The sequence below is a fragment of the Neoarius graeffei genome, chromosome 20 (genome assembly GCF_027579695.1).
Source record: "Neoarius graeffei isolate fNeoGra1 chromosome 20, fNeoGra1.pri, whole genome shotgun sequence".
NCBI classification, from domain to species: Eukaryota; Metazoa; Chordata; class Actinopteri; order Siluriformes; family Ariidae; genus Neoarius; species Neoarius graeffei.
Genome location: NC_083588.1, coordinates 52,661,438 through 52,677,100, shown reverse-complemented (window position 1 = coordinate 52,677,100; position 15,663 = coordinate 52,661,438). Strand labels below are relative to the sequence as shown.

Genomic DNA, 15,663 nt, shown 5'->3' with positions numbered 1-15,663 from the left:
CGAGGGCCTTTCTGTGTGGAGTTTGCATGTTCTCCCCGTGTCCGCGTGGGTTTCCTCCGGGTGCTCCGGTTTCCCCCACAGTCCAAAGACATGCAGGTTAGGTTAACTGGTGACTCTAAATTGGCCGTAGGTGTGAATGTGAGTGTGAATGGTTGTCTGTGTCTATGTGTCAGCCCTGTGATGACCTGGCGACTTGTCCAGGGTGGAGTTTGCATGTTCTCCCCGTGTCTGCGTGGGTTTCCTCCGGTTTCCCCCACAGTCCAAAGACATGCAGTTAGGTTAACGTGGGGCGGCCTTGGACTGAGGTGCCCTTGAGCAAGGTACTTAACCCCTGACTGCTCCCCGGGCGCTCTGGTGTGGCTGCCCACTGCTCTGGGTGTGTGTGTGCTTGTGTTCACTGCTTCAGATGGGTTAAATGCAGAGGATGAATTTCACTGTGCTTGAAGTGTGCATGTGATGAATAAAGGTTTCTTCTTATTATTTGGTTTATCTCATCTCATTATCTCTAGCCGCTTTATCCTGTTCTACAGGGTTGCAGGCAAGCTGGAGCCTATCCCAGCTGACTACGGGTGAAAGGCGGGGTACACCCTGGACAAGTCGCCAGGTCATCATAGGGCTGACACATAGACGCAGACAACCATTCACACTCACATTCACACCTACGGTCAATTTAGAGCCACCAGTTAACCTAACCTGCATGTCTTTGGACTGTGGGGGAAACCAGAGCACCCGGAAGAAACCCACGCGGACACGGGGAGAACATGCAAACTCTGCACAAAAAGGCCCTCGCCAGCCACGGGGCTCGAACCTGGATGCAGGTGTTTGTTACTTTGTTTAATGTTTCTTACTGTTCATGTTAATTAATGTCTTAAACAATGTCAGGTTAGACGCCATTAATATAAAGCAGGGCTTTTCAAAGTGTGGGGCGCGCCTCCCCTGGGGGGCACCAGAGTTCTTCAGGGGGGGCGCAACGTGAGGAAACATAAACCAGAATAAGTTACTATTGCGGACATTTAGCGAAGTTCAGCTAGCCTTTACCAGAGACAAAATGGATCGATTTTTAGTACCTAAAGCTACAGAGAGTGAGGAGACAGAGTCTGGGCCAAGCAAAAAATCAGACCCTCCAGGATTTCACGATGTTGCGATTTGCAACTTCAACGCAAATTCAACCAATCCCCGCGAATTCAGGGCGGTGTTGCAATTATATCCAATCACCGCAACTTTCCCGCAAATTTGACCAATTGTTGGCGTTGTCTTGAGGTGACGTCGACAAACAGCATGTGCGCAGTGTTGCCAGATTGGGCGGTTTTAAGTGCATTTTGGTGGGTTTTGAACATATTTTGGACTGGAAAACGTCAGCAGTATCTGGCAACATTGCATGATGTGCGAGTCAGTGTTTATATAGGCTTAAATTCTGTTACTGAAAGTGTGTTATGTTTACAGTGAAGGACTGTGTGCACTTTACATTATTTTTTACTTAATACAAGAAATTAATGGATGCCAACATTTTTGCCAAAATGGTATTTTATTTTTCATTGTTTAGGCAGCTTCAGCATCATACTGTGAGATTCTGTTCAAATTGTTTTTTTTTTCTTCTATGAAGCCTGAGCCATTTATTTTATTAGTTTATAATTATTGTTTAATTTAGTCTTCAGGAGAGACTGCCTGCACACAGTACTAGTATTAATAGTGTTTTTCTTCCATGAAAGCTGAGGCATTTATATTATATTTTAAGGTAACTTCATGTTGTGCTGTGAGGTTCTCTGCACTTTAACTTTTGAACCAACAGGTGCATTTGAATAAGTAAAGCCTATTTTTCGGCATTTTTGTAGTCCTGGTAATCTTTTATATTGGTAAAGTTGTTTATAGGACCATTTCTCAGTGTCTTTGTTTTTTTAATCAATAGTTTTTCGGTAATAACTTAATATTTAACATATCACTCAATTTTAATCACAAAAAGAGAAAATCGCAACAATTTCTCGCAACTTTCACTTCCTCCCGCGATGTAATCGCAACAAAAACCTAAAAAACACCGCAACTTTCATCGCAATTTTTTGGAAACCCCCCCCCCGCAACATCAGACATTTTAGCCTGCAACAATCACAAAAAAGGCCCGCGGAATCCTGGGGGGACTGAAAAAAGAAGGAAGTATGACCACGATTATTTAAAGTTTGGATTTTCATGGACTGGATCTGAAGATGCTCCACTGCCACAGTGTGTTGTCTGCCAAGAGGTGCTAGCTAACAATGCTATGGGATGTTTAAAATGTGTAAAACAAGATGTTTTAAAAAGAAAAGCACAGATGTTTAAAATGTGTAAAAAAAAGATGTTTTAAAAAGCACAGATGTTTAAAATGTGTAAAAGAAAAAAATAAAAATGTGTACAACAACCATTTTTTTAAAAATACAAATGGAACATTAAATATAGCAACAACAAAAATTGTGAGGGGGCGCTGTTGTTTATTTGCTCTCTGAGGGGGGGCTGACTCTCCCACACTTTGAAAACCCCTGATATAAAGCATTAACCTGAGTTGTACATAAAAGTGGCTGGGCAACACATACACACACCCACACACATCCTTCCTCCTTCCATGGTCTTGTTTAGAATGCGCCTGTGACTCCATTCTGCTGCTTAAATAAACATTTTCTGAAAGGAACGACTCGAAGGTGAAAAATTCAAACCCCTATGTATCCTAAAAGTACTTGATCATCCAAGATGCGTTAATTTCACTAACAAGTCACGCAAATATATTTAGACAGCCCTAAACTGTAGCTATAATCTTTCCCTGTTACTTGTTAACGTTGTCATTGTTGCTTTAATGGAAATCTGAAGGGGCATCAAACACATCTTGGGATTGGGGGTAAAAGGGAAATTATGGATTAGATTTTTATTTTTCCATCTTTGAGTGTCATCATGTTCTTATGTGTTCATGCCACATATGTTTATCAGAGATGAACTATTCTAACCAACGACTGGAAAACACATGCAATCAATGATCAAGTGCAATTCATGAAGATTTAGATGGGGCTAAAAACAAACAGATCATGAATCAGACTTGGAATGTTCTTAATTTTGTCAGATCGGGTTTTGGGATGCACAAAAAAAAAAAAGAAGCAAAGTTTGATGAATGAGGCCCATTGGCTGTCCAACGAAAAAATCCAAATGTTTAAGAAGAAACAGATTTGGTTATTCAGTATTCTTTCATTCTTCTTTTGCCATTTTCATTATAGGATTGTATCATTCCCATTCCACTCTTCCAGCGTGATTAGACTCAAGAGTCAATCTGCACAACAGAAAAGGGTACGCTAACTTTTACGAAGCAAATGATAGGCATTCGGGTTCTTGTTAATCTGGAACGCAGCTAGAATTAAAATACTTTTTTAGTTAGCTTATTTATATTGGCGCAAGATCACATTTGTCAGTTTAGTTCCCAAATAAAAGCAGAATTAAAAGTGAAAACTTGGCTACGGATTACAAAACTCACAAACGGATTTACAATTATGCATAAAACGTTTGGAGCAAATATTAACCCCAACGTTCGAAGAGCTCTCAGTGATCAGCTGGTTATTGGTCAATTCACATGACATATCCAAGTCCAAATCGATGCTCAAGCCTGACGTCCATGCCGACGTTTTGCGAATGCTTGTAAAAGTCTTTAGGGATTGTGGTTCAAATTACAACTGTCTTGAGCAGAGGTTTCTAACTGCAGTCTTTAAAGACGCAAGACTTGTAGGGTGCTTTCACATACGCCCAGGTGGACTGAACCGTTGGTGCGTTCTGTTTGTGTGGGTCAGAACATAGCATGGGCACTCAGATTGGACCAAAACAACCGGTCCAATTTTATGTTGCTGATTGAAGCCACGATGCGTAAACTGAGCTAAATGGTGGAACTGCAGAAGCGTGAGGTGGTTTGTTGTGTCCTGCAAACAAAAAGACTAATTATTTAAATGATTTATTATTTCGTGCTGGTTCTCATTTCCAGTCCAACACGCCTTGTTTTTTTGCTTCTTGAATTCCATCCAATCTGAAATCGCAACCAAACCAAATATACTCAGCAAAAATAAAAACTTGACACTCATTATTTTTCAAATAGTGTTTAGAAACTTTTCTTGAAAGAGTTCTTGTTGTGATTATGGTTAAATGCATTGTCAAGGGCATTACGTCACACATTCATTCTACTGGTCGGGCCTACGTAGCACGTGCGAGAGCACTGTATGCTAAAATCACGTTTCCGCGTGACACAAGTGACGTGACCTATTGATACACGTGCAATTGATCTCACGGTAGCAGAGTAGAGTGTCATCTCAGAGAAACAAGGTTTTATGGTTAATTATTCGTTAATTTGCAATGCCACGACTGTCAAACATTCAGCGTGAACGTGCCATTGGCATGCTGAATACGGGAACATCCGTCACTGACGTTGCGAGGGTTATGGGATGCAGTCGACAGACCATCCATAATCTCCAGACACGTCTCCATCAAACTGGCACCACAGCCGACCGCCCCCGTCCTGGTCGACCACGTGTGACATCACACGCAGAAGACCGACAGATTGTCTTATGTCATTTGCGTAATCGGTTTGTCACTGCCACATCCACTGGGAATGAATTGTTTGGAGGTCGAGTGACTGCCCAAACCATTCGAAATCGCCTGCGCTCTGCTCTGCATTAAGTTGTGAATCACAGTTTTTGATCATGGACATTGTCGTCGCATTTCCGGTGGAACCGATTCCATGACAAACATGATCTGTATGCTATAGCATCTTTAATGACAAGATAATTGAATACAGTCGTTATTTCAAACCTATTTTCCAAAATGTTCAAATTATTGACTTTGAAACGAGTGTAAAGTTTTTATTTTTGTTGAGTTTATTAATTGAAGCAAAAGTGTCACTTTTGCTCTTATTCGGATTAACAGAATGACGTTGTGAAAGCGCCCTGGAACGCCTCGATAAAAGTCACCAGCTAATCGTCAGTCGAATCTCGAAAGCGTACAGACTGCAATTAGAAACAACCACCTGAAGGTGATGTTTAAAAAAAGAACTTAATGTGAATGAGTTTGTTCCTCAAACATGCTCCAACATGCTTTTCTGCCTCGTCATCATTCATCACTTTTACTCTTCACTGTCACATCTGTGTATACATTCACGTAGCCTTCGTTTTCAGCTCCAGATTTCCACACGATTTTTTTTTTTTTCCAGACGAGGGCCTCCTGCGTTGGCTTCATTGACTTGCTTTCTCCTGTGGCTGCACCGAATCCTGGATTACGAGTTGCGACTGTTCCGCTGCCTCAAGCAGAACCTCCTCAGGGCTGCTCAGATTCACCAGCTTGGCCTCCTTCACCTCGACATCCTCCTTGTCCTCCACTTGCAGCTCTTCCGCTTCATCCTCAGGCTCGTCTTCAGGCTCTGGCTCTACCTCGCCCTCGCGGATCTTCTTCACGTAGAAGGTGAACGGCGGCACTCGGTAAGTGGTGATCTCCGAGCGGGCGTAGACCTTGCTGTCGGATTTGAGCGACTGCTTCACCTTGTCACGAGACGCACGGATCTTCTCTTTGCGCTCCTTGTTGGGTCTGATCTTCGTTCCTAGCTTCCCCATCTTCTTCCCGAGGCTCACCCTGGTCTTCTGAAAGTTTTCGCGGGTCCTCACACGCGTCTTCTCCAGGTTCTCCTTGGTTCTCTGACGGGTTTTCTCTAGGTTCTCTTTGGTTCGCTGCTTGGTCTTCTCCATCTGCTCCTTGCTGAAGACCTTCTTGATTTCATCCACACGTTGCAGGCCGCTGCGCTTCAAGCGCACCACCCGTGATTTCTCCACAGTTTCCTCATTCTTAACCACTTCATCCGTGTCTTTTGCTTCCTCTCCCTCACTCACCACATGTTCACCCTCCTCGCTTACCGCTGCCTCGGGTGTCTTAGTGGTCTTCGCTGGCTTTTCTTTATCCTGAGGGACAGATGGATAAAAACAGATGGGGGGGGAAGAAAAAGATCAGGAATATGATAAATAACAACCACACCTTTAAAATTTCAACAAATAGATGAAAAAGCAATGACTATCCTTAATATTTATTCGTATAATCAGCAGTTTGGTGGAGGTTTGCGTAAATTAGCTTCCAAACAAATATGATGTTTCATAAGCACGCAAATAGGCAGACAAATTAGTGAACATGGAGAACTTTGAATTGACAGGAAATATGATCGACAGGGGGCGGCACGGTGGTGTAGTGGTTAGCGCTGTCGCCTCACAGCAAGAAGGTCCGGGTTCGAGCCCCGTGGCCGGCGAGGGCCTTTCTGTGCGGAGTTTGCATGTTCTCCCCGTGTCCGCGTGGGTTTCCTCCGGGTGCTCCGGTTTCCCCCACAGTCCAAAGACATGCAGGTTAGGCTAACTGGCGACTCTAAGGCCCAATCCCAATTCTAATTTCTACCCCTACCCCTCCCCCTTCCCCTCCGCCTTCCCCTTGGCCCTTCCCCTTGAAACTGAGCTACAAGGGATAGGGCTTGAAATTCAACCCTTACGTATTGGGATAGCCCTTCAACGATCGCATACATCATCGCGTACCTCCGTCAGCGTTTACGTTAGCAAAACGCGACCAAATGCGTCATTGGCTGCGACCAGCCGCTACAGTCAGAGCCAGAACAGAAATCTCTGCTGGCAGGGTGTGATTTGTTAACTAACACCACTGAATGGGATATCTTTGGCGCTTCGTGCACCACATCCGACAGAATGAGGTGTCAGAACACTCATGTAAACAATAAAAGCGAGAATAACAGAACAAAACGTACGCAGTAAAGCAACCGAAAACAATACTCACTCCCAAAGCTTTTTAGCAGCAGCTTGGATTTAAGAAATCGCTGCTCATTCTCAGCTCGAAAGCGAATCAAGCGGCGTGTTTCCTCTGGATAACAACTTAAAACACGTAAATAATGGAGAAAATACATTTTATGACAATCTTTCGCCGCGGGAACCGCCATCTTTCTGAAATCCGCATGAAATCTCGCTGAAATCCGCATGGCATTGTGGGAAATCACTCAAACCCCTTCATTCGGAGTCAGCTCCAGGAAAATCCGTGTGGAGGGGTACAGAAGCCCTACCCCTTCCCCTACCCCTCCGCGTTAACTGGGATTGGGATACCCCTACCCCTTCACGTGAACGCGCAAAATGGAGGGGAAGGGCCAAGGGGTTGGTCCAAGGGGTGAAATGGGATTCGGCCTAAATTGACCGTAGGTGTGAATGGTTGTCTGTGTCTATGTGTCAGCCCTGTGATGACCTGGCGACTTGTCCAGGGTGTACCCCGCCTTTCGCCCGTAGTCAGCTGGGATAGGCTCCAGCTTGCCTGCGACCCTGTAGAAGGATAAAGCGGCTAGGGATAATGAGAATGAGATGATCGACAGGCAAGTAAACCTGCTGCCTTGTTTTAATTTCTTGGATGTTATTGGTCTAAATCTTGTATTTTTTTCTCCTTGCTCCAGAGGCAGGGATTTTTATTACCAAACTGTAAAAAGAAACTGACCAAATAATTTAAAATGGACCGATTCCACATTTAACAGTTTATTATTCAGAGCTTCAGTAATCAGACCTACCATCTTGTTCTCGTCTAATCATAATGCAAGATCCACATCAACAACTGAGTTTATTTATTTATTTTCCCCCATAAGCCTGTACCACAGTCACTGGTTCTTGTCTTGACTAACTGCTTTTTTGATTTCTAGGAAGAGATCATTTTCCACGCTCAGCCTGGCTCTGTAATCAACATTCATGCTACCTTCATGCTAATTTAATACTCCTCATTTTTGGAGACAGGGATGTGTTTTGAATTCAGGGCACGTTATCAGGTCTTTGGTTTTGACCTGGTGAATGATACGGTGGGCCATGTGTGTCCGTACACAGGGCCAATTGACAAGTTTATTTTAATTTTCCAGATAACTTTGAAGAGAGTCAAGACACAAACGAAGCCATGGCCTAACGGTTAGAAAAGCAGCTTTAGGACCAAAAGGTCACTGGTTCAAATCCCTGGACTAGCAGGAATGGCTGAAGTGTCCTTGAGCAAGGCACTGAGCCCCCAACTGCTCTGCAGGCTGCTCTGGGTATGTCGTACGTTGCTCTGGATAAGCGCATCTGCTAAATACCTGTAATGTAACGTAACAAACTGAAATCGGATCTCACCCCTCTTGATTTTTACCTTTGCGGGAACTCCATGGTGTAATGATACAAGACATGAATCATCTACAGACGCGTATTCAAACTGCATTACAGGCATAACAACAGACGTGTTAATGCGTGTTAACCAAGAGTACCAGAGGCAACGTATTCTAATCTGTTTTGAAAGAAGAAACCTTTGTCACATGCACACTTCAACCACAGTGAGATTCATCCTCTGCATTTAACCCATCTGAAGCAGTGAACACACACACACACACACACACACACCCAGAGCAGTGGGCAGCCACACTAGAGCGCCCGGGGCAGGGGCGCAGATACGTTTTTTTGAACTGGGGGGACAAAGCTGCCAGCAAACCAACCCCACCCCCAACATGTGTTGTGCGAGGAATATACTCTGATGCCCTCAGGGCGGCGACATTACTCAGCTAAGACAAAAAAACCATCACTCCTTCATCCCTGCAACCGTTAGCTTAGGCCTACTAATAAATAAAGAGTAGGAATAAAGCACACCTGTGATGTCTGGTGCTCTCACGTGCTATTTACCACTGACACGACAGGATGTCATGTGGGTTGAATATGTGTGTGTGTGTGTGTTCTGGATGACTGCTGACTGTCTGTGTATCCTATTGAGACTTGGACTGTCAAACTTAATTACCCATCATTGAGAGAAATAAAGCTTATTGATTCTGATACTGATTCCAATCACTCCCCAAGCATGCCATATGCCGTATGCAAAAACTGTTTTATTTAAACATTAACTGACTTTCAGCACACTGATTCTTTAAGAAAACAGAAAGAGCAGGGTGTAAAAAAACAAAAAAAACCAAAATGTAATTAAAAGTCACTTCTTACTTGATGTGCTTTACAAACACATAAACAACATAGCCTATATATATATATCTCATCTCATCTCATCTCATTATCTCTAGCCGCTTTATCCTTCTACAGGGTCACAGGCAAGCTGGAGCCTATCCCAGCTGACTACGAGCGAAAGGCGGGGTACACCCTGGACAAGTCGCCAGGTCATCACAGGGCTGACACATAGACACAGACAACCATTCACACTCACATTCACACCTACGGTCAATTTAGAGTCGCCAGTTAACCTAACCTGCATGTCTTTAGACTGTGGGGGAAACCGGAGCACCCGGAGGAAACCCACGCGGACACGGGGAGAACATGCAAACTCCGCACAGAAAGGCCCTCGCCGGCCCCGGGGCTCGAACCCAGGACCTTCTTGCTGTGAGGCGACAGCGCTAACCACTACACCACCGTGCCGCCCTATATATATATATACATGAATAAAATTGTAAATAAGTAGTTTACATGAGTGAGCGGCAGTCAGTCAACAACTCTTCGCAAAGTTTCCTTATGAAACAATATGCTCGCTGAAATTATGGCAGGGAACGCCAGACTAAACATTAAAACTGCCTTCTGAGCACTGTATCTTCAGGCTACCACCGAAAGAAGGAGGCTACCAGAAAGGCATCGCTACTCCGTACGATTTTACTTTCACTACGACATTACTTTGAACAGACTATCAAAAAATTGCAAGGTGATATGATAAAGTAAGACACAGTTTACTTACAGTCGTTGTTTTTTGAAAAAACGATGCAATCGTTTTCTGCCTTTTCGGTTTGGCACCCTTCATCATGCCGTGTTGGGGTCCTGAACTAGGAGCTGTCCCCGATATGCCTGTCAAACTTGTTGTGGGTAACCATAGCAACCAAGCTCGAGCTCGCAACCTGTGCAGTCTGCGCAGCTCAACCAACCGAATATCAGTCTTTGTTTTGTGTGAGTTGTTGCAACTATGTATGTACTGCTGTGCACCTCAATAAACCGAATGGTAATTAGTCTTTTGATTTTTCCGTGAGGTTTGCCTTATGCAAAGAAAGACAGCATAGACGTTTTTTCCTCCCTATAAGTGGGGGGGACCGAACGAGGTGAATTTAAATCTGGGTGGGACGAATCCCACCCGTCCCACCCTCTATCTGCGCCCGTGGCCCGGGGAGCAGTCAGGGGTTAGGTACTTTGCTCAAGGGCACTTCAGCCCAAGGCCGCCCCACGTTAACCTAACTGCATGTCTTTGGACTGTGGGGGAAACCGGAGCGCCCGGAGGAAACCCACGCTGATACGGGGAGAACATGCAAACTCCACACAGAAAGGCCCTCGCCGGCCACAGGGCTCGAAACCAGAACCTTCTTGCTGTGAGGTGACAGTGCTAACCACTACACCACCGTGCCGCCAAAATGGCAACCATGTGGAAAATATTTTATGAATAAAACCAGTTTTTCATAAAAAACTGTGAATTACCAGTACGTATAGAAACTTATGGCACAACTTAAGTGGATAAGCAGAGGCTTGGGGAGTCAAAATGTCTCTTTCTGTTCTGTCCAGTCAGGTGTATTGTGTCAAAGAGCTGAAGTGCTCCACCTAGTGGATATTAAAAACACTGACCACAGCTTATCAAACTGTATGAGCGTCTACTCTACTCTGATGCAAAGTGCTGTTTTGTATCATGACGTAACCTCTCATTCCCTCCAGACCGTCCTTTACTTTTGTATATAATAAACAGCAACTGACAATTTCTCTCACGCACATGTTTTTAGTCACATTGGCAAAAAACAAAACAAAAAACTTTTGCTATAGCAATAAATGCAAATGTCACATCCGCATAAAGCAGCTTTCACATCAACAGCAATGAAACTAAAGCAATCTGATTCATACTGAAACAAGCATCTAGAAAACCTAACAGGTGAGAAACCGGTTTCTCACCACTGACGCGTGTGCGTGCACACACACACACACACACACACACTGAGGACTCTGCAAAGAACCAACTATAGACTTCCTTGTGTCTGCTCCTGCAATGCATCTGCAGTTGTAAATAAGAAAGTATGATTAAAGCTATCACACAAGTGAAAGTGCTTGAGTGTGATAAACCCAGCACGGTCTGAATGTCCTCGGGACTTTATCAGATATAATCAACAAATGGGAAATGATTATTGATCACTGGTCACACAGATGGATGTGGATTTCTCTTTTAAATCTAGATCCAGAGATGCTGTGAAGAGAAGGAGGAGAACTGAACGTGTCGATGAGAATGAACATACACAACGGTGGCAGTGACGGTTATGGAGGTGGCACCTTAACTAAAGCAAGCATTATATACATTATATATGGTCTCGAAACATCAGACACCCTTCCACCTGGGGTCCACACTCCAGCTCGGTCCTTCTCAACCACCGCCATCTTGAGCTCCTCTCTGCTGCCTTGGTGCTGTGCTTAATGGCCTGTTTTCTTCAGACACCTGTGATACAAAAATCTTCTGCAGTCCACTTCAATGGGCAGACACCATGTCCTCCAGAGGTGGACAAAGTACCCAACTTCATTACTTAAGTCAAAGTACAGATCCCGCTGGTCAAAAGTTACTCCGATTCAAGTGAAAGTTGTCCAGTCAAATTTTTTACTTAAGTTAAAGTACTTGCTTACACTACCGTTCAAAAGTTTGGGGTCACCCAGACAATTTTGTGTTTTCCATGAAAAGTCACACTTTTATTTCCCACCATAAGTTGTAAAATGAATAGAAAATATAGTCAAGACATTTTTCTGGCCATTTTGAGCATTTAATCGACCCCACAAATGTGATGCTCCAGAAACTCAATCTGCTCAAAGGAAGGTCAGTTTTATAGCTTCTCTAAAGAGCTCAACTGTTTTCAGCTGTGCTAACATGATTGTACAAGGGTTTTCTAATCATCCATTAGCCTTCTGAGGCAATGAGCAAACACATTGTACCATTAGAACACTGGAGTGAGAGTTGCTGGAAATGGGCCTCTATACACCTATGGAGATATTGCACCAAAAACCAGACATTTGCAGCTAGAATAGTCATTTACCACATTAGCAATGTATAGAGTGTCTCATCTCATCTCATCTCATTATCTCTAGCCGCTTTATCCTGTTCTACAGGGTCGCAGGCAAGCTGGAGCCTATCCCAGCTGACTACGGGCGAAAGGCGGGGTACACCCTGGACAAGTCGCCAGGTCATCGCAGGGCTGACACATAGACACAGACAACCATTCACACTCACATTCACACCTACGGTCAATTTAGAGCCACCAGTTAACCTAACCTGCATGTCTTTGGACTGTGGGGGAAACCGGAGCACCCGGAGGAAACCCACGCGGACACGGGGAGAACATGCAAACTCCGCACAGAAAGGCCCTCGCCGGCCCCGGGGCTCGAACCCGGACCTTCTTGCTGTGAGGCGACAGCGCTAACCACTACACCACCATGCCGCCCTGTATAGAGTGTATTTCGGATTAGTTTAAAGTGATCTTCATTGAAAAGAACAGTGCTTTTCTTTCAAAAATAAGGACATTTCAAAGTGACCCCAAACTTTTGAACGGTAGTGTAAGTATTAAAAGTACATGTTCTGTCAACACATCGTTGTATAATTGCCACAACGCTTACAAAACCTAATGCCGTTACCAAAGACAGAAATGTGAACTCACTAAATGAACGCATGCCGTGCCATTATGTTGGTTTAACGTTAAGCTACAGTAGCTAGTCAGTGAAGCTCCACCTGACATGCAAGCAAACGCTTTTCAAACTCAAAATCATATTGGGTAGCGAACGCTACTAGAAAAGAAAGATTTCTACATTGTTTATTTGGCAAGATTATGCTAAAACGTATTTCTGAAAGGACTTCAGATAAGTTAACGTTATTCATGTTAGCGTAACTCTGTGTTTACATGCTAACTAACAGTGTCAACTAGCTACGTGTTAGCGTTAGTCGTGGACAAGGCTACGGCAGCTTGGTGGGCAAATCCATAGAAAGTCATTTGACTAACCAGACTGCATAGCTACGTTTGCAATGTTACTGCTAGCTCTAAAAGCGCAGACAATATCGTTGCAAGCTTTCTCTTGGAATAAAACGTTTATATACCTCAATATGCTTCTGCAGGTTGGATGGTGAGTTTTTGTAGGCCGTGATGTGGTTCGGTTTTGGCAAACAAAGCAAACATTTCAAACGAAACGAATCTTTAATCCTTTCTGAAAACTGAAACATGCGTTCCCCAGAAGAACCGTCTCCTTACATTCTGCCATCAACTGATCGCGTTAAATAAAGCTGTTGAGAAATCATTGAACTTGATTTTATACAGTCTATGGACGTGACGTGACCCTAGTGATTACTGATCGGCTGTCTCAGTATCACCTGCGAAAAAAACAATCATGTTTTAGAAAAGAAAAGAAAAAACATCCACTTTCAAAGCTGCTTCATAGTAACGAGTAACGAGGACCTTGATAGAAACGTAGTGGAGTGAAAAGTACGATATTTGTCTTTCAAACGTAGTGAAGTTAAAGTCAGAAGTTTCCAAAAAAAAATACTCAAGTAAAGTACAGATACTCAAAAAGTGTACTTAAGTACAGTACTCAAGTAAATGTACTTCGTTACTGTCCACCTCTGATGTCCTCCAACCTTGCAGCACTCCTCTAACCTGACTCGCTTCCTCAGGGAACTGTAAGCTCCATCATCACTACCTATTTCAAAGCTTCTGACCACAGAACTATGTCTGGTCTGAGCGTGGTCTTTGTGATGGACTCTGGACACCAGAGCTGTTTCCAAGGTAGATCTTTAGCTGCCAGTTCTGGGGTGTCACAAGGATCCCTTAACAAAGGAGCGATGTAATGGGCGATGGCCAAGCAGATGGTTTCAGCTACTGTCTCCAGCACCTGGTCATGGTGCCACCAATAGCAGCCCTCTCCCATCCATACACTCTTCTTCTTTCGGCTGCTCCCGTTAGGAGTCGCCACAGCTGACTTGTTCTGCGTATTTGATTTGGCATAGGTTTTACACCGGATGCCCTTCCTGACGCAACCCTCCCCCATCTATCCAGGATTGGGACCGGTGCCAAGTATGCACTGGGCTTGTACATCCCCAGTGGCTGGGTGTTTTACCTAATCTGCATGTCTTTGAACCGTGGGGGGAAACTGGAGCACCTGGAGGAAACCCATGCAAACTCCACACAGAAAGGCCCCCGTTGGTGAGATTCAAACCTGGAACCTTCTTGCTGTGATGGAATAGTGATAACCACTGCACCACCGTGCCACCCCCTTCTCCCATACACACACTGCTTGGCCCAAAAAACCCCAAAACCAGAACAAAAACCCTTCCACACTCTAATATCTCACTGAACAGACTTCAGCTTGTGTTTAAAATACTTATTCTGAGTAAAACCTTATATAGGACTCCAATTCATATCGAATTAAATGTGAGATGAATCAGACTTTTGCTCCCAACTGGATGTGTGCTTCAAAACCAAGTAAAAACGCTCCATCTGGTGGTGAGAGCCGGAACGAGCCTGCGACATTGCTGATGACACTGGAATATTACTATGAATGAATATCCTCAGTTGCCTTATGTGGAGTTGTGCTTGAATCCAAGGTGTGTATGTGTGTTTATTTTAGCTTCGCCTTTCCCTCACGCAGGATTCCATCTGTCCCTTTCCCTCATTCCCTGGTCGGGATCCATCACTTCAGCGCCTCGTTCTCTCTGGACCAGCCCTTGATCACTATCTGCTCCTGCACCCTAATGAACACTGATACTCTCAGTACAGGAACAGCTGCCACTCGTGGGCCTGATAAAGACGGACGTCTCTGGCCTTGAGGACGTGCCAAAAGTAACACAGTGGCGTAAAAAGCGGAGCAAAGACGCTCAACAATGACGGTGATCTCAGGAACAAAGAGCAACTGTTCTCCAGATTGTCTTCCGTACATGCTCATTGCTAACTGTTTAACACACACACAAAAAAAAACTGGATTCAGGACACTTTTTTCTCAGTCTGTTCCAGTACATCCTACTTCACTCTGACACAAATCGGCGCTCATAAGTTTTTCTCATTCAAAACTGCATACACATACTGTATAAATACGGGGAATGAATCAAAATGCCGCCGTCGTGATTCTGAAGCTTGTAACCAGAAAAGTGCACATATACCAGATGTTCTGTAGACTGTTAGTGCCGTGTCTGAGGCAGAGACGTGTGAACTTAAAGCGTGATTTGAAGTGTAGCATTAACAATTTCCGTATTGAATTAAGTTATTTCGCTCACCTCAGGTATTTAAGAGTATATCCACAATTCACAAGCAAGCATTAGGATGTAATGTATTATTGACAAGCAATTATAAGCACAGCGGTTATCCGATAACCTTACAATCCTACAGGAAATTATTCATGTTTACGGGATAATTGATGGTCTCGATGAGCATTGAGTATAGATACATTATAATGCAAAATTATTCTAATCACATTCACTGGATATGAGCAATCGCACGCTCTGATTGGCTACCCTACTACTAGGATATACCGTGAGTAGGGAAAAACAAAATGGCGGAACGTGTTGCTGAACCAACTGAGGATGAAATAAAAACTCTATTCGAAAACAAAACCCCAGAAATACAAAAAAAAAGAGCAACAAAATATGGAATGAAAGTATTTGATGGTA

General features: G+C 43.9%; 1 protein-coding gene across 1 annotated transcript in view; it reads right to left on the bottom strand.

Moving 5' to 3' along the window:
* Positions 1-718: 718 nt before the first annotated feature.
* The window catches only part of cavin1a (caveolae associated protein 1a), a 40,940-nt gene continuing 25,995 nt past the window's right edge, over positions 719-15,663 (bottom strand). Inside the window, exon 2 of the mRNA XM_060901972.1 lies at positions 719-5,939. Coding sequence (XP_060757955.1) covers positions 5,223-5,939 — 717 coding nt within the window. The 3' untranslated portion in view covers positions 719-5,222. The remainder of the gene's footprint in view (positions 5,940-15,663) is intronic.